Source organism: Pseudophryne corroboree, chromosome 6 (genome assembly GCF_028390025.1).
Source record: "Pseudophryne corroboree isolate aPseCor3 chromosome 6, aPseCor3.hap2, whole genome shotgun sequence".
Lineage (NCBI taxonomy): Eukaryota > Metazoa > Chordata > Amphibia > Anura > Myobatrachidae > Pseudophryne > Pseudophryne corroboree.
In genome coordinates, this window is record NC_086449.1 from 284560524 (window position 1) to 284580694 (window position 20171).

General features: G+C 45.6%; 1 protein-coding gene across 3 annotated transcripts in view; it reads right to left on the reverse strand.

Annotated features, from left to right (window-relative positions):
• The window catches only part of GNB5 (G protein subunit beta 5), a 103445-nt gene extending 91870 nt beyond the window's left edge, over positions 1–11575 (reverse strand). The window contains exons 1-2 of one of the 3 annotated variants that reach the window (XM_063926098.1): positions 11436–11575; positions 2481–2592 (exon numbers count right to left, since the gene is read on the reverse strand). In XM_063926098.1, coding sequence (XP_063782168.1) covers positions 2481–2592; positions 11436–11561 — 238 coding nt within the window. In that variant the 5' untranslated portion in view covers positions 11562–11575. Of the gene's footprint in view, positions 1–2480; positions 2725–3100; positions 3168–11435 lie in introns of those variants that run through there. The other 2 variants (XM_063926100.1, XM_063926099.1) reach the window with 2 other exon arrangements.
• Between the last annotated feature and the right edge of the window lie 8596 nt (positions 11576–20171).

Genomic DNA, 20171 nt, shown 5'->3' on the forward strand with positions numbered 1-20171 from the left:
GATAGAATGTCACCCATTGGCACCCAAAAGACCAATGATTAAAGCAACACACACCCTAAATAAACCACAGTAGCTTATACTGACTTAAATGATATGCGGAATGGCTATATTCTGTGTGTACTAGTGGCTGTATCTGCATACCAAATTATGTTACAGTGTTTGGTTGGAAAACACGGTAGCATAAAAAAATTTATGCACATACAGTTGCTATTACACACAGAATATAGGCATGCTGCATATCATTTTAATCAGCAAATGCTGCTTGTGTGTCCTATTAGCATCGTTTTGCATCTAAAGCATTTTGGGGGCAAATTGTGCAAACATTACATGTACAGTAGATGGACTATTTAGAGAGATCAAATACATTTTTTTCTTTTAAAGGTTAGAAATACTTTTAAATATGTTTATTTACTGTAACCGTGCTGTAATTGTGTACTTGCAGTTGATTTTCAACATTGTCAAACACAACTCACCCATAAAAAACAGGTCTATTTATGTCCAACTTTATAGAGCGGTTTTGTATGAGATTTCCAAACCCGGAATCCATTACATCGGCCGAGTTGTATGTTTAACATGGGCAAAACATCTGGATCCGACTTTTGGCCGGCCACTCTCTTTAAGAGTAGAAAACATCAGACTGCATGTACTCTGACGCTATTACATTGTCCGAGTTTTCAAAATGTCAGACTTTTTCGGAAAAATCGGATATTTAACAAACGTGGATCAAAGTCGACTCTCATTACATGCCGGTCAATATCTTTTCATGTAAAGAGCTTACATGTCCCCCTAAGGTATCCAGTTGATAGATATAGTATACAGTAAAAAGATAGACAGTAAATAGTGTGACGCTCGACCCAATTGGTCGACATACAAACGGTATACTTGCCTACTCTACCGGATTGGCCATGAGGCTCCTGAAAATTGTATGGCACTCCCGGCCCCCCGGAAGGGCAGGGAAGTCTCCCGGGGCAGCCACCAACAACCTCCCCCCCCCCCCCAGCAGCCTTTAAAGTGGGTGGTCCAGGGAGACAGATGACGCGATTTATTCTGAATTGCGTCATTATTTTCCCGCCCGCTGCTATTCAGTGTCGGTAATCTGGGCATTGAATAGCGGGGGGTGGAGTCATGATGACGCGATCATGTATCCAACCCCCATACCGCCCACTCAAGACGAGGCCACTACCTCTTTTACCAACCTGGCTGCCCCCCTGGCTGCGCAACGAACGAAAGCAGCTAGCGATCAACTCGGAATGACTCCCATAAATCAGTAATAATGATAACAATTTTTTTATGAATTGGTGCAGTACCTGAAAATAAAGTTTGGGCTTTTTTTTTTTATATGATTGGATTGTCAGTATTTTAGTAATAAAAGCTTCTTGTTTTGTGTGGCATTTTATAAATAATACATAATAAAAATTAATTTTTATTATGTTTTTAGGATCTATGGGCCTGATTTAGAGATGATGCAAATGATATTTTTTTTCGCAACTGCTGATATCCACAAGTGAAAAAATGGAAAGAGACGCCCACCAGAACTATCGCAACTCGTTTGCAATTGTGTACACTTTCGTGGACTATACGCAAGAACAAGGAACATCAGGCTTAATGGTATATCTGTGGATATGCACACAGTAGTAGTGACGCAGGCGCCATGCTCACAGCGCTGACGTCAGGTACACCCCCTGAAAACGGCCACGCCTGTGTTTTTGCTGTTACCTCCCCCAAACGGTCCCTTCCTATCAATCACTTTGTAAAAAAAAAATCCTCATTGCGAGTTGGATCGCAGCAGCATCTGACACATGCACAATCCAATCATGACACATGTGCAGCCTGCCGAAAATCACTCAGTAGCGTGGAACATCGGCTCTGTACCCATCTCTGAATCAGGCCCTATATCACCCACCATCAGGAGGATACCTAGGTCTTGATGGTTAATTATCAAATGTACAGTTGTTTGGCGCCCGTGACATGCATTTCACATTTGCAGATCTCCAGGTGCCTGCGTAGCCAACTACGCACCCCAGCGGGGAAGGATACATTGAATATAATGTCCTGGTCTGAAACAATAGCTTTCATAAACATATTATTATTATTATCAAGCACAACAATGGCACCCATTTGTACTAGGAGCTGTCCCAGTTATACCTAGACACCACTCATTCTGTGCATGACTCATTGTTCAATATTAATAGCGAGAGAAAGATTACAGACATCTGACATAGAAAGATTGTGGCTATCAGGGCTGCCTGCTGATGGTGGATATAATGAAGCTACAATGATGACACTATAACAACACTTGCAGGTTAAACCTTGTAAGTACAGACTGTTCATTATGAGGAACCCCTTGTGACATAACTGGACTGTTACATAAACCTATGTCAGCAGTAGCAGAGTCCTCCTCCTCTGTCACCTAACGGAGCTCTGCCACCTCCCAGCTGTGTCACTGGCCAGATGTCAGGGACAGTCTCTGACATACTCACATTCAACATCATGCAGTTTGGCTCTCTCCTCCTCCAGCTTCCCCTTCAGGCTCTCTGCTTCATTCTTCAGGGTGGCCAGGGTCTCATTCTCCTGCAATCCCTCGGTTGCCATCTTGGGATGTATAAGAGAGAGAAGGTTGGAGAAGAGGAGGGAGGTGGAAGGAAGCAGCGTATGTGATAGGGATGGCTCTGCACTATCAGGGATGCTGTAGCAGCAGCTGCTTAGCACAAGCAAAAGTCTTTTTTTTTTTTTTTTTTTTTAAACAAGAACAGCTTTATTTGTATAGATACGAATGAGCCTGGTATTCCTGCAGAACAGGGGCAGTTTAGCAAAAAATTGCAATTAACAGTTACTTATATATGGGTGATTCTGTGATGTTAAATGTTTAATTCATGCTAACATTTATAAAAAATGACACTGTGTACTCATTAAACTATACGCCAGAATACACCATCAGCTAATGATCTCTGTAGTTATAGGCAGCTATTGTGGTTCCAAAGCATAATTACCGTGGAACACAGTTCTTCAATCATTTTATTGATTGTTATGTTTAATTAACACGTAAAAATATTATGTTAGGATATTCTAAAGACATATCCTCTTTGTTAATATTGCATACCTCCCAACATGACCCTCTCCAGGAGGGACAGAATGCTCTGCTCCTGCACTTTCCTCTTAATGTATGATTGCCGGCACCTATGTTGAACAGGCTATGCTAATGGATATGAAAGGTGTTTCAGCACAGGTGCTAGCAATCATACATTAAGAGGGAGTCCAGGAGCAGAGCATTCTGTCCCTCCTGGAGAGGGTCATGTTGGGAGGTATGATATTTGGACAACAACATTATCTGACTTTGTAGCTACACAGGTCATGAAAGGCCTATGCAGCTATCCATACACTACATATCGCTGACACACTTGTTAGGGGGATATTTACTAAAGTGCGGGTTTACAAAACTGTAGATGTTGCCTATAGCAACCAATCAGATTCTACTTATCATTTATCGAGCACATTCTAGAAGATAAAAGCCAGACTCTGATGGGTTGCTATGGGCAACATCTCCAGTTTTGTAAACCCAAACTTATACCCGTTACACTCAGCACAATAGCTAGCAGATTCTGGTTATTTGTAGTTGATTAAACAACAGGAAATATTCTATGAGGGAGATGTACTAAGCCTTGGAGAGAAATAAAGTACCAGCCATTCAGATCCTGTCATTTTTTAAACACATCCTGTAACATGGCACTTAGGAGGTGATTGGCTGGTATCAGTGGTGTATCTATAATGGGTGCAGTGTGTGCGGTACACACGGACCCTGGGTCCAGAGGGGGCCCACACTGCACACACTGCACCCATTTCTTCTATACTTACCTTTGCGGCGTCCATTGGTGACCGTGTGTGAGACCACTCCTCTCCCATAGCCGGCACCACTGCTGCTAGCGCACTGAGCACTAGAGACTCTGGCACAGTGCCAGAGTCTACAGCGCATGCGCAGGACTCCGAAAAAAATGGCGAGGCATTTGCTGTAGACTCTGGCACTGTGCCAGAGTCTCAGTGCTCAGAGCGCTAACAGCGGCACTGCCGGCTACGGGAGAGGAGGGGGCGCACACATAGAGTCCCCTCCTTTCTAGATACGCCTCTGGCTGGTATTATATCTTTCTTCACTTTATCTCTCTCCAAGGCTTAGTACATCTCCCCACTGCTGAACCCACACACGTACAGTAGAACAGGGCCAAACTATAGCTGCATACCGGATCTGTGGCTGACTTGCAAATTGCACTGATCAAAAGGGGCTGATTTCTTGTAGATGGAAGATTACCATTATATTATCATCATTTTATTTATTTACAGACGCCAATTAACAGCACTGTACACAGAGCGATCTGAATGTTGGCAGATACATGTATTTTCCTAGCTACTCTCATGTCCCAGGTATGAATATGTTTGAGGGCCAATTGGTAGGAGCATCAGGGTTGGCAGGGGTACTGTGTATGTGGATGCAAGTGTTTAGTGATGACAATGACTATAAGCAAACCAAGCGTGTACATAAGTAGCAGAGGCTCTCCTGCCATTTAGAAATGTGTCTATGGGCCTGATTCTGACTCGGATGTGCCCACAGATATGTGCACACTGCACATGTACCAGGGAAAGAATTTAGCAACTATTTATGTGCAGGATCAGTCATACACTTACAGACGAAGATCGCTACTGCAAATGGATTGATCAGCCTGTCAACGCACTACACTTTTGGGGTAATTCAGAGTTGATCGCAGCAGCAAATTTGTGAGCAGTTGGGCAAAACCATGTACACTGCAGGGGGGGCAGATATAACATTTGCAGAGAGAGTTAGATTTGGGTGGGTTATTTTGTTTCTGTGCAGGGTAAATACTGTCTGCTTTATTTTTACACTGCAATTTAGATTTCAGTTTGAACACACCCCACCCAAATCTAACTCTCTCTGCACATGTTATATCTGCCCCCCCCCCCCCTGCAGTGCACATGGTTTTGCCCAACTGCTAACAAATTTGCTGCTACGATCAACTCTGAATTACCCCCTTTCTGTGAAATGGGTGTTCCTGGGCGGTAACTGGGTGGAGACCATGCAATTGCATGGGATTTTTCTGTCTCGTGGGAGCAGTTATGGGAGCAGCACAATAAAAGGGTAACATAGAAACATAGAATTTGATGGCAGATAAGAACCACTTGGCCCATCTAGTCTGCCCCTTTTCTCATACGTCCTAGAGGATGCTGGGGATGACATCAAGACCATGGGGTATAGACGGGATCCGCAGGAGAAATGGGCACTCTAAAGACTTTTCATTGGGTGTGAACTGGCTCCTCCCTCTATGCCCCTCCTCCAGACCTCAGTTTTAGAAATGTGCCCAGGTCGACTGGATGCACTCTGAGGAGCTCTACTGAGTTTCTCTGAAAAGACTTATGTTAGGTTTTTTATATTCAGGGAGATCTGCTGGCATCAGACTCCTTGCTTCATGGGACTGAGGGGGCAGAAGCAGAACCAACTTCTTCAGAGTTTAATGGCTCTGCTTCTGGCTGACAGGACACCAATAGCTCCTGAAGGGAACTGAACGCTAGCCGTGTCTAGATGCTCACTCCCACAGCACGCCGTCACCCCCCTCGCAGAGCCAGAAGACAGGTGAGTATGAGAAGAATGATCTTCAATAAGTAAGTGACGGCTGAGGTGCGGCGCGGCTAGCCTGAGCGCAGCGCGCCATTGCTGCCCACACACACAGGCACTGCAGGGTGCAGGGCGCGGGGGGGGGGGCACCCTGGGCAGCAAGAAACATACCTCAAACTGGCTAGAAGGGGGCATAAGATGCCGCTGCACAACCCTACCCCCGCCAGTATTAATAATAGGTCATATACTGAGTGTAAGGATGCGCCATTGTGGGGGCGGAGCTTCTTCCTCAGGCAGTCAGCACACTACTCAGCGCCATTTTCTCTCTCTCCTCAGGCTGCAAAGAACATGCTGGTCCTCTCCTCTACTTCTGACAAGTACAGGGTGCTATAAAGGGGGGGCACAAAGCGATTGTGGTGCATTTGATAGTGTATATTACTATTTAAAAGCGCTTTTGGGCTGTGGACGTACTGTGTTCACAGGCAATACTGGCGCTGGGTTTGTGAACTGGCTGCTCCTATCCTGTGTCCCTCTGACAGATTTTACTGTGGGTCTGTCCCCAAAATAAGTCCCAGTGTGTCTGTGAGTGTGGTGTACACGTGTGAGGCATGTCTGAGGCAGGGAGTTCCTCCCCGGAGGAAGCCATTTTAGGGACACAGAGTTGTAATGTGGTGGCGCTACCGGCACACCAAGAGCCTGCATGGGTGAAAGAGCTATGTGACAGTATGCATCTGATTAACCGGAGATTGGATAAGTCTGAATCTAAGGCTGCATGCTGGAGAAAATCTGTGGAAGATGTGATATTTCAGGATGCTGTTATATTCCTTATGCGGGGGGCCTCTCTGGGTCACATAAGAGACCATTTGCAAATGTTGTAAACACTGATACCGACACGGATTGTGATTATTGTGTCGACGATAGTGAATCCAGAGAGATAGATCATAAATTGGCAAAAAGTATACAATATATGATTGTGGCTATAAGGGACGTGTTGGAGGTGACAGAAAGCACTCCTGTACCTCAGGAGAAAGCTTATTTATGTAAGGAAAAGAAATCCAAAGTCACGTTCCCTCATTCACACGAACTAAATGCTCTGTTTGAAGGGATGTGGTTGAATCCTGATAAAAAATTCTGTATTCCCAAAAGGATTCACATAGCTTATCCTTTCCCGGTTGAAGACGGGAAAAAATGGGAGTCACCCCCTGTGTTAGACAGTGCACTTTCCAGGTTGACAAAGAAGGTAATTCTCCCTGCTCCTGGCACGGCTTCTCTTAAAGAGCCGGCAGACCGCAAAATGGAAACGACATTGAAATAATTTATGTTACCAATGGTACACTGCTCAGGCCCACTATTGCCTGCACATGGGTGAGTCGCGCTATTGAAAAATGGTCAGAAAGCGTGTCATCAGAAATTGACACGACTGAGAAAGATGAGATACTCCTTAAGTTAGGGAATATCAAGGACGCTGCCGCCTACATGCTGGAAGCAATGAAGAATATTGGACTCTTGAGTTCACAAGCCGCTACCATGGCAGTATCAGCTAGGCGGGCGTTGTGGATTCGCCAGTGGAACGCGGCTGCAGATTCCAAAATAAACATGGAGGCTCTCCCATATAAAGGTGAGGCCTTATTTGCTGATGGCCTGGATGCGTTAGTCTCGGCTGCTACCGCAGGTAAGTCAACATTTTTGCCCTCTGCGCCTGCACCGGCAAAAAAGACCTATCACCCACAAATGCAGTCCTTTCGGCCCAATAAATACAAAAAGACGAGAGGTTCCCCCTTCTTTGCAGGTAGGGGAAGGGGAAAGAAGCCCACACCGGCTCCAGGTTCCCGAGAGCAAAAGTCTACCCCTAATTCTGCCAAATCTCCAGCATGACGCTGGAACTCCCTTGCGGGAGGCCGCTCGGGTGGGGGCACATCTCAAACTCTTCAGCCAGGATTGGATGGCCTGGACCCCTGGGTGTTGCAAATAGTATCCGAGGGATACAAACTAGAGTTTCAAGACGTTCCCCATGCCGATTTTTCAAATCGACCTTGCCAGCTTCTCTGCCAGAGAGAGAAGCAGTAACAGCGGCAATCCAAAAATTATGTCAAGACCAGGTCATAGTCCTGGTACCGTTGTCACAACAAGGGCGGGGTTTTTATTCAAGCCTCTTTGTTGATCCGAAGCCGGACGGCTCGGTCAGACCGATCCTAAATCTAAAAGATCTGATTTTCTTCCTGAAAAGGTTCAAGTTCAAGATGGAATCACTTCGGGCGATGATTGCCAGTCTGGAGGAGGGGGACTACTTGGTGTCGGTGGACATAAAGAATGCTTACCTGCATGTTCCCATTTATCCTCCTCACCAGGCTTATCTGAGATTCGCGATTCAGGATTGCCATTACCAATTCCAGACGTTACCTTCCGGTCTCTCCACGGCGCCGAGGGTATTCACCAAGGTGATGGCGGAGATGATGGTCCTCCTTCGTCAGAAAGGAGTCAATACAATCCCTTATCTGGATGACTTCCTGATAAAGGCGAGATCCAGGGAGCAGTTATTACAAAACATATCCCTCTCCCTGTCAATACTCCAACAACACGGGTGGATCATACATTACCCAAAGTCACAGTTGGAACCGACGAGAAGGTTGTCTTTCCTCGGGATGATTCTGGACACAGAAGTTCAGAGAGTATTTCTTCCGCTGGAAAAGGCTCTGGAAATCCAGAAAATGGTAAAACAGATATTGAAACCATCAAGTGTGTCGATCCATCAGTGCATTCGGTTGTTGGGGAAGATGGTGGCGGCCTACAAGGCCATACAGTTTGGCAGGTTCCATGCCAGAGTATTCCAGTGGGACCTGTTGGACAAGTGGTCGGGGTCACACCTACACATGCACAGAAAGATAATCCTGTCGTCAAAAAAACAGGATTTCGCTCCTGTGGTGGTTGCACAGCTCTCACCTGCTAGAGGGACGCAGGTTCGGGATTCAGGACTGGGTCCTAGTAACCACGGATGCAAGTCTCCGAGGCTGGGGAGCAGTCTCTCAGGGAGAAAACTTCCAGGGACGTTGGTCACAACAGGAAGCCTGCCTTCACATAAACGTTCTGGAGCTAAGAGCCATTTACAACGGCCGTCAACAAGCGGTACATCTTCTTCAAGACCATCCCGTGCAGATCCAGGCGGACAATGTAACAGCAGTCACATACAGAAACAGGCAGGGCGGAACGAAAAGCAGAGCGGCAATGGCAGAGGCGACAAAAATCCTCCGCTGGGCACAAAAACATCTACAATCTCTGTCGGCAATATTCATTCCGGGAGTAGACAACTGGGAAGCAGACTTCATCAGCAGACACGATCTCCATCCAGGAGAGTGGGGCCTCCACCAAGAAGTCTTCGCAGAGGTGACAAGTCTTTGGGGAGTTCCTCAAATAGACATGATGGCGTCTCGTCTCAACAAGAAGCTTCAGAGGTACTGTTCCAGGTCGAGAGACCCTCAAGCAGTCGCAGTGGATGCACTGGTGACCCAGTGGGTGTTTCCATCAGTGTATGTTTTCCCTCCACTTCCGCTGATCCCAAAAGTACTCAGGATCATAAGAAAGACAAGGGTTCGAGCAATCTTCATTGCCCCAGACTGGCCAAGAAGGGCTTGGTACCCAGATCTTCAGCAGTTACTCATAGGAGATCCTCGGCCTCTTCCTCCTCGGGAGGACCTGCTGCAGCAGGGGCTGTGTGTGCACCAAGACTTACCGCGGCTACGTTTGACAGCATGGCTGTTGAGCGCCGTATCCTAGCCAGGAAGGGTATTCCTAAGGAGGTCATCCCCACCCTTATTCAGGCCAGAAAGGGAGTAACGTCAAAACATTACCACCGTATTTGGAGAAAATATGTGTCTTGGTGTGAATCCAAGAATGCTCACTTAGGACGTTTTCTCCATTTTTTTGCAGGATGGTGGGGAGACGGGCCTACGATTGGGATCAATCAAGGTCCAGATTTCGGCCTTGTCAGTGTTCTTCCAAAAACAATTGGCCTCTCTTCCAGAGGTTCAGACCTTCGTGAAAGGGGTTCTGCACATCCAGCCTCCATTCGTGCCTCCAGTGGCACCATGGGACCTTAACGTGGTATTGCAGTTCCTTCAATCGGATTGGTTTGAGCCTCTACAAAAGATAGAGTTGAAGTTTCTCACTTGGAAAGTGGTGATGCTTTTGGCATTGGCATCCGCAAGGCGGGTGTCTGAACTGGGGGCCTTGTCTCACAAGAGCCCTTACATGATTTCCCATGAAGATAGGGCAGAGTTGCGAACTCGCCAACATTTTCTTCCAAAGGTGGTTTCTGCTTTTCACATAAACCAACCTATTGTGGTGCCAGTAGTTACTGACACATTCACTGATTCAAAGTCTCTAGATGTGGTTAGAGCTTTGAAAACTATGTTGGTAGAACAGCTCGTATACGGAAAACAGAGGCTCTATTTGTCCTGTATGATCACAACAAGACTGGCTGTCCTACTTCCAAGCAGACTGTTGCACGTTGGATTAGAAATATGATTCAGCAAGCTCATATTAAGGCTGGATTGCCGTTACCGACGTCGGTAAAGGCCCACTCCACTAGGAAGATGGGCTCATCCTGGGCGGCTGCCCGGGGGGTCTCGACATTACAACTTTGCCGAGCAGCTACTTGGTCAGGGTCAAACACATTTGCTAAGTTCTACAAGTTTGACACCTTGGCCGATGAGGACCTAAAGTTTGGTCAATCGGTGCTGCAGGGTCATCCGCACTCTCCTGCCCGTACTGGAGCTTTGGTATAGACCCCATGGTCTTGATGTCGTCCCCAGCATCCTCTAGGACGTATGAGAAAATAGGATTTTGATAACCTACCGGTAAATCCTTTTCTCCTAGTCCGTAGAGGATGCTGGGCGCCCGTCCCAGTGCGTACTTTACCTGCAGTTTAGTTATTACAGTTACACAAGTTGTGTTATCTTGGTTTCAGCATGTTGCTGCAATTGGTTCATGCCTGTTGGCGTGTGTTATGTTGAATGCCATGTGTGTGGCATGGTTGAGGGTGTGAGTTGGTAGATATCTCACCACTAGTTAAGTAACTCCTTTCCTCGAAATGTCAGTCTCCCTGGGCACAATTCCTACAACTGAGGTCTGGAGGAGGGGCATAGAGGGAGGAGCCAGTTCACACCCAATGAAAAGTCTTTAGAGTGCCCATGTCTCCTGCGGATCCCGTCTATACCCCATGGTCTTGATGTCGTCCCCAGCATTCTCTACGGACTAGGAGAAAAGGATTTACCGGTAGGTTATCAAAATCCTATTTTTTGTTATCTTTTAGGCAATCTCAACCCTGTTTGAACCTTAATTCTTTGTAAGGATATTCATATGCCTATCCCAAGCATGTTTAAATTTCTCTACAGTCTTAGCCTCTACCACCTCTGATGGGAGGCTATTCCACTTATCCACTACCCTTTCTGTGAAGTAATCTTTCCTTAAATTTCCCCTGAACCTCCCCCCTCCAGTCTCAGTGTATGTCTTCGAGTTCTAATACTTCTCTTCCTTTGAAGAATGTTTCCCTCCTGAACTTTGTTAAGACCCTTGATATATTTGAAAGTTTCTATCATGTCCCCCCTTTCCCTTCTCTCCTCCATACTATAGTAGTGCGCCATGTGCCAGCCCGTCCCCCTAGATCCATGACCTCATGTCACGTCTACTAGGCAGGGCCACCATGCAGCTCTGCACTCTGCTGCACTTCCAGTTCCAATGTAAAGACTAAGCAACAAATTCAGAAGCATAATACTTTGTTACTCTGGAATGGTGTTCTTATGATTTTAAAATATTACTATACCAATTCCACGCATAGCGAACAGACAGTCACTGGCCCAGCCTTGCTGTATATGGTCCGTAAAGGTCTTTCTCTGTTGCATTTGGAACAAGGGCCGAACAGGACAACTAGGAAGGTTTGATCACACATCCTTCTGAATTCAGCTGGAAGAGAAAGAGATAGACAGAATTATTTCCCACCTCCTCCCTTCTATTTCCATACCAGCTAATGGCAATAGGAAATAAGGAGCTCTGGGCGTAATAAGCTCCTTGTCTATAATCCCTGTTGTCTCGTTGGTACAATTCTTTAATATCTTGTGTAAAAAAAAAACAAGAAATTGAACATCAGTTTATTTCATTTTAATAAAGGAATGGAATTATTTATTTATATTTTTCTTTTGTTAGGATCCTCTACTACATTGGTTATTTCATTTTTTTTTTTTTATTTAATAACTTGCAGTTGTCATTGTTGCTACTGCTGTATGTGAAAAAAGATTAGTCTGAGACTAAAATGTCACCACACACTAATAACAAACACCAGGCAGGTCAAAACTATGTAAGACGTTCAGTTTCAATACATTTCAGTGTTCAATTATTTACGCATCATTTTTAGAAGCTGTATTATATATTGTGTTATATGAAATGGCAAATACAAAGTGGACCTCAAAGATTAACTGGTTTTCTCTGGCCACCAACCTTCCTGGAAAATACATATATGGGGCTATACTATTGGTGCCAGTTTTTCCGACAGTCGGAAAAACCAGCACTTTTCGACAGAAATAGGTTGATTTTGCATTCGACCTATTCAATGAAAGTGCCGGTTTTTCCAACAGTCGGAAAAACCGGCACTTGTTGAAAAACACATCGGCGGATTAGCCACGGATCCACGTGTTTTGTCAAATTAGCGGCCAATTCAGACAGGATATTGGCGCATTTTTTCGACAATGCTGATTCGGATCAGCATTGTCGAAAACGGGCAAAACCTGTCGGAATTGCCAGTTATTTAATACTGAACTGTCAGATCCTCTCCATCGGAGAGGATCCGACTGTCATTGAATAGACACCATAACATCCCTTGTGTGACATAGTATTATTAGTTCCCATATCCTGGTACAGATTTCTAGATTTATGACAAACTTGATGCCAGTGTACTGGTATATCATACTGATGTAAACAGCGTATATTCAGTGGAGACAAAGGGAGAGGGGCATGCCAGAAGCTCACAGAGCGCTGGGCATGCCCCCTCAGTGATGAAAATGGGGGCGTGGCGGCCCCTCCCGTGAAGCCATGCCCCCTTTCCCATGGGCCACGCCCCCTTTTAAAGTGCGCACATGCCAAGATGTCCCTCTTTCAGGTAATTAAATGTTGGGAGGTATGTAATAATGGTGAAAGTAGTGTTTGCCCTCAATGGATCTGTCATCGATGGTCGATGGCTTAAACCAAAGGACAGAATTTATATAAGGTTTGTGTTTTGTACATGCGCAGTCTAGTCCACTCATGCACAAAACGCATTTGTGATTCACCATCAGGCTTATTACTATTGTACCAACAGTGGCTGGCTATTAATGGAGAAAACAGTCACCATCAGCCTCAGACCAGCGACAGTTACTGACTTATCAAAGGTCGATGGCCAGCCCTAAGCGGAAGTAGAAAGCGGACATAAGTGGTCTTTAACATGGTGGCACATTAATTCCAAATAATGGGAACTTAGAACAACAGCTACTGCACACTTTGCCATGCATTAGGAATGATGTTGCTGATGTATTGTACCATGGGCCTGATTCAGAGATGGACACAATGTTGGTGATGTACGCAGTGGAGCCACTGCGCATGCATCTAAGTTGCACTTCACATGTGCAATGATGGTCTTACAACAGCAGGCGGGGACTGTTTGTGGGAGGTAATGAGGGAGTGGTGACTCAAATGCAAAACAAAAAAAATACCCTGACATGTCATAGGCAAGTAAGAGAAAAGGGGTCAAGGACACATGAGCAGGGTCAGCTGGGTGGTAAGTAGTGACAGATAGTGAATGAGGGTTGGGGGAGAGACAGTGACACTGTGTTAGTGAGGAGGACAGGAGTGCAGTGATTTTCAAAATGACGCTTCAAGGAAGAGAACTGTGTTTAAACAAATTTGCACACAAATTTAGGCATTGGTACACCCACTTGTAATTGGTTACTAGATTTTTTTTATCAAATAGACCTCAGCAGGTAAAATTAGGTAGCCTTTTGTCTAAGATTTGTAACTATTAGTACGGGAGTCCCACAAGGTTGTGTACTAAGGTCATTCTGACCCGATCGCTCGTTGCAGTTTATCGCAGCACAGCGATCGGGTCGGAACTGCGCATGTGCCGGCGCCGCAGTGCGTCGGAGCATGCCAGCCATCGTTGCCTAGCAATCGCCTCTGAGGAAGAGGCGGTCGCTGGGCGGGAGGGGGCTGGACGGCGGCGTTAAGCCGCCGTTTAGGGGGGCGCGGTCCGGCCAACAGAGGCGTGGCCGGTCTGCTGGGGGGGCGAGCCGCGGTGGCTGTGTGACATCACACGCAGCTGCTACGACCCGAGGCAGCGAAGAGGTCCTCCCAGCCAGCCCAGGAGCTGCGCTGGCCGGGAGTAACTCCTGAGATGCAAAAGCATCGCCGCTGTTCGATGCTTTTGCATTTCTGCGGGGAAGGGGGAAGGGCGGCACTGACATGCGGGGCGGACTAGCCCTGTGCTGGGCGTCCCCCCGCATGTCTGAGTGCCTGATCATAGCTGTGCTAAATTTAGCACAGCTATGATCAATCCGGAATGACCCCCAAAGCCCTCTTCTTTACTCACTATTTACTCATGATTGCGTGTCTGCCTATGATAGTGGTGCAAATTAGTAAATTTGCAGATGACATAGCAGTAATTGGATTAATTTCTGGTGAGGATGAGGCGAGCTATTGTAGGGAAATTGAGAATTTGGTGGCCTGGAGTGAGGTTAATCACCTTCCGTTAAATGTGGATAAAACCAAGGAACTGGTGATGGATGTTAGGCATAGTAGTGATTTTTCACTACTCCCAGTATCTATGAACGGGTTAAATATTGAGGTTGTTCATTCCTTTAAATTCTTAGGCATCCATGTTTTCTCCAGTTTATTGTGGGTGGTTAATACTCAGGCAATAGTTAAAAAGATACACCAACGCTTATTTTTCCTTTGCTGTCTTAAGGTTGCAGGTGTGGGCATTGGTACATTAATTAATTTTTATAGATGCGCTATTGAGAGTGTTTTAATGTATGGAATTATAGCCTGATACGGAAACTGTACTATCTGTGAGCAAGGAGAGTTAGAGCGCTTGGTTCGCTCAGCTGGTAAAATTATTGGGGTCCAGCTGCAGACTTTTAAAGATTTCTTTGCAGCAAGATTGATAAATAGAGCTATGAGTATTCTGTCTGATTCTAGCCATCCGTCTGCTTATCTTTTTACTAAGTTGCCCTCTGGTAAGCGTTTTAGATCATTGAAGGCACGCACAAATCTTCTACGGAACAGCTTCTTTCCAACTGCCGTACGCATGTTAAACACTAATTGTGAATAATGGGCCTAACTCAGACCTGATCGTAGCAGCAAATTTGTTAGCAGTTGGGCAAAACCATGGGGGTAATTCCAAGTTGATCGCAGCAGGATTTTTGATAGCAATTGGGCAAAACCATGTGCACTGCAGGGGAGGCAGATATAACATGTGCAGAGAGAGTTAGATTTGGGTGGGTTATATTGTTTCTGTGCAGGGTAAATACTGGCTGCTTTATTTTTACACTGCAAATTAGATTGCAGATTGAACACACCCCACCCAAATTAACTCTCTCTGCACATGTTATATCTGCCTCCCCTGCAGTGCACATGGTTTTGCCCAATTGCTATCAAAAATCCTGCTGCAATCAACTTGGAATTACCCCCCATGTGCACTGCGGGGGGGCAGATATAACGTGCAGAGAGAGTTAGATTTGGGTGGGGTGCGTACATATAAAGCAGACAGTATTTACTCTGCACAGAAAAAAAATACCCCACCCAAATCTAACTCTCTGCACATGTTATATCTGCCACACTTGCAGTGCACATGGGGGGGTCATTCAGACCCAATTGCACGCTGCAGTGTTTTGCAGCCGTGCGATCAGGTCTGTATTGCGCATGCGTGCAGACTGCAATGCGCAGGCGCGTCGCTGGCCGGCGACAGCCGTTGCCGGGCAGCGACGAAAACAACAAACTAAGCGTTTGCAGTGGCGAACGCAAGAAGATTGACAGGAAGAGGCCGTCCCTAGGTGTCAACTCACCGTTTTCTGGGAGTGTCGAGGAAAATGTGTCACACGCCATAGGCGGCGTTCACCGCGCTTACCCCTGCGTGCCTGCTGGTCTGTGTTGCGGCCTCCGCCTTCGTTGGTCCACGGGCTCCAGCGCCTGGCTGGCGCGGCTCCCGGCGGTTCTCCGGGGCAGGGGCGCCGCCATGACACCCGGCATCACGTGGGCGGGGAGCAGGTGACATCATCAGACTGTTCCGCCAATCCAGCGGAGGCGGGAGATTCAAAGGCAGACGCCGGGCAGCGCCTCGGCGCCTGAGTATCGTCTTTTCCCCTGAAGTGGATGCCAGTGCTTCTGTCCTCGGCGGATCTCTCTGCAGCATGCCCCAGTGTCTCCGGCATTTCCAGGTGTCAGTTGTTGCACAGCTCCAGCATTCCCAGCCGCTGCTGGGTTCCACTGCGCTCTAGTCACCAGTGCTTCTTGGAGTCAGCGTGGGCTGCAGGTTAAACGTCGCTCTCAAGTTATACAAGTCCTCAGTGTCTTTAACCCTCGCTCTCAAGTTATACAAGTCCTCAGTGTCTTTAACCCTCGCTCTCAAGGTATACAAGTCTTCAGTGTCTTTAACCCTCGCTCTCAAGTTCTTCAAATCATCAGTGTCTTTAACTACCGCTCTCAATTTCTTCAAATCATCAGTGTCTTTAACCACCGCTCTCAAGTTCTTCAAATCATCAGTGTCTTTCACCACCGCTCTCAAGTTCTTCAAATCATCAGTGTCTTTAACCACCGCTCTCAAGTTCTTCAAATCATCAGTGTCTTTAACCACCGCTCTCAAGTTCTTCAACTCATCAGTGTCTTTTAACCACCGCTCTCAAGTTCTTCAGTCACCAGTATCTTTTACCGTCACTCACAAGTACTTCCTGGACATTTCTCCATACACTCCTTCTCTGTTATGTGACATTGTGTTGCTCTCTTCCTGCAATAAAGTCCTTTAATATTTTCACCAAGCTTTACTGTCAGAGTCCTGTATGAGGAAGACCTATATCAAGCCATCCCTGTTCCGACCCAACTGTGGTTCCTCTCCCCTACCATCGGGAGAACCCCCGAGTTCACAACACCCCCAACCTAGGTCAGTGACAAAATGCAGGCGTGCCCAGCCGTTTCCAGGGAGGGTTACATAGTTACATAGTTAGTGAGGTTGAAAAGAGGCAAAATGCCCATCGGGTTCAACCTGTATTCTGTGTTAAGCTGTTCATATTATAAAGCACCTGCTGAAGTAATGGTTTAATACCAATTGACAACTACGATTCTACCACTCCCAGATATTAATGTCACTCATATAGCTAAATGCTATAACCCTGGATACGTTTTCCAGTTAGAAATTTGTCCAATCCATTTTTAAATGCATTTAGAGTCTGCCATTATTACTTTCTCCGGCAGGGAGTTGCAAATCTTTATTGCCCTTACCGTGAAGAACCCTTTCCTACGTTGTGTACAGAATTTTCTCTCTTCTAGCCTCAGTGAGTGCCCACATGTACTATACAGAGTTCTATTAATGAGCAAATCCCCTGTTAGCTCCTTGTAATGACCCTTTACATATTTGAATATATTAATAATGTCTCCTCTTAGACGCCTCTTTTCTAGAGTATACATATTTATCCTAGTAAGCCTTTCCTCTTACTCCAGTGTCTCTAACCCTTTAATCAATTTAGTAGCTCCCCTTTGAACCCTTTCTTGTTCCCCTATATCTTTTTTATAATATGGTGCCCAAAATTAAACACAATATTCAAGGTGTGGACGTACCAATGATTTGTACAGTGGCAGGATCACATCCTTGTCCCTTGTCTCAATGCCCCGTTTTATGCACGCAAGCACTTTACTTGCCTTATTTGCTGCATTTTGACATTGTGTACTGTTACTAAGCCTATTTTCTATGAGCACCCCCAAATCTTTTTCCACCATGGTTACCCCTATATTTTCCCCATTTAGAGTGTAGGATACATGTGTGTTTTTTGTCCCAAAATGCATAACTTTACATTTTTCTATATTGAACCTCATTCCCCATTTAGATGCCCAGGTTTCAAGTTTAAATAAGTCATTCTGTAGAGACTCCACATTGCTTTCTGAATTAATTACCTTTCACAGTATAGTATCATCTGCAAAGATTGACATTGTGCTTTCCAGGCCTATTCCTAGATCATTGATAAATATATTGAACAGTAGCGGGCTAAGGCCCTCATTCCGAGTTGTTCGCTCTGTAAAAATCTTCGCATCGCAGCGATTTTCCGCTTAATGCGCATGCGCAATGTCAGCACTGCGACTGCGCCAAGTAAATTTGCTATGCACTTAGGAATTTTACTCACGGCATTTTCATCGTTCTGGCGATCGTAATGTGATTGACAGGAAATGGGTGTTACTGGGCGGAAACAGGCCGTTTTATGGGCGTGTGGGAAAAAACGCTACCGTTTCCGGAAAAAACGCAGGAGTGGTCGGAGAAACGGGGGAGTGTCTGGGCGAACGCTGGGTGTGTTTGTGACGTCAAACCAGGAACGACAAGCAGTGAAATGATCGCAGATGCCAAGTAAGTCTGAAGCTACTCAGAAACTGCTACGAGGTGTGTAATCGCAATATTGCGAATACATCGTTCGCAATTTTAAGATGCTAAGATTCACTCCCAGTAGGCGGCGGCTTAGCATGAGCAAATCTGCTAAAATTCACTTGCGAGCGAACAACTCGGAATGAGGGCCTAAGTACGGACCCTTGTGGTATTCCGCTGACTACTGGTGTCCAGCTGGAGAACAGCCCGTTGACCACTACTTGATGTACTCTGTTATCCAGCCAATTACCTATCCATGTGCAAATAGTATATCCTAGGCCAAGTTCCCTTAATTTGATGATCAGTCTCCTGTGAGGCACTGTATCGAATGCTTTTGCAAAATCTAAATGCACCACATCCACTGCTTTACCGTGGTCAAGATTCGTGCTCACTTCCTCATAGAAGCTGATTAAGTTAGGTTGACATGATCTGTCCCTTACAAACCCATGCTGAATTTTGCTAATAATCTTATTAACCTGCAGATAATCCTGTATGCTATCCCTCAAAATACCTTCCAATTTTTTACCCACTATAGAGGTTAAACTAACTTGTCTATAGTTACCAGGATTATTTTTAATTCCCTTTTTAAATAAAGGCACTACCTCAGCTATGCGCTAATCCTTTGGCACCATTCCTGATGTAATTAAACTTTGGAAAATTATGTATAGGGGTTTTGCTAGTTGCGACCTAAGCTCCATAATAACCCTTGGATGAAAACCATCTTGGCCTGGTGATTTATTAATCTTTATGTTGCTTAGTCTCTCCAGGACTACTTCCTCACTTAAACAAGCATCAAGCCAAGAGTCATTACCTTCACTATCGTTATGCACTACTCTCACAGTCTGATCCTCCCTGGTGAATACTGAGTTAAAATATTTGTTCAGTATTTCAGCTTTTATTTTATCATCGTTTATCAAAGCTCCCAATTCATTTTTTAGTGGGCCTACGTTCTCCTTCTTTAACCTTTTACTTTTTATGTATTTATAAAACTTTTTAGGATTGGTTTTACGCTCTATAGCAATTTGTTTTTCGTTTATAGGCCCTCATTCCGAGTTGATCGGTCGCAAGGCGAATTTAGCAGAGTTACACACGCTAAGCCGCCGCCTACTGGGAGTGAATCTTAGCTTCTTAAAATTGCGACCGATGTATTCGCAATATTGCGATTACTAACTACTTAGCAGTTTCAGAGTAGCTCCAGACTTACTCTGCCTGTGCGATCAGTTCAGTGCTTGTCGTTCCTGGTTGACGTCACAAACACACCCAGCGTTCGCCCAGGCACTCCCACCGTTTCCCCGGCCACTCCTGCGTTTTTTCCGGAAACGGTAGCGTTTTCAGCCACACGCCCCTGAAACGCCGTGTTTCCGCCCAGTAACACCCATTTCCTGTCACTCACATTACGATCGCCGGAGCGAAGAAAAAGCCGTGAGTAAAAATACTTTCTTCATAGTAAAGTTACTTGGCGCAGTCGCAGTGCGAACATTGCGCATGCGTACTAAGCGGATTTTCACTGCGATGCGATGAAAAAGAACGAGCGAACAACTCGGAATGAGGGCCATAATTTTAGCTGCTCTTATCACTTTTTTGCATTTTTTATTGCATTCCTTATAATGCTGGAATGACTCCTCCCCTTTATTAGATTTAAATGTTTTGAAAGCATACTTCTTTTTAGCCATTGCTTCTTTGACCTCCTTATTGAGCCACATTGGCTTGTGTTTAGTACTCCTGCGTTTACTGCTCATGAGAATGAATTTGTGAATATTGCTATCAAGCAACCCTTTAAAAGCTACCCATATTTCCGTTGTGTCTTTACCATGAAACAAAACTTACCAGTCAATGTCATTTAGTGCCTGTCTCAGCCTATTGAAGTTAGCTTTTCTAAAGTTAAATGTTTTAGTTGTTCCCTTATAGCTGTGT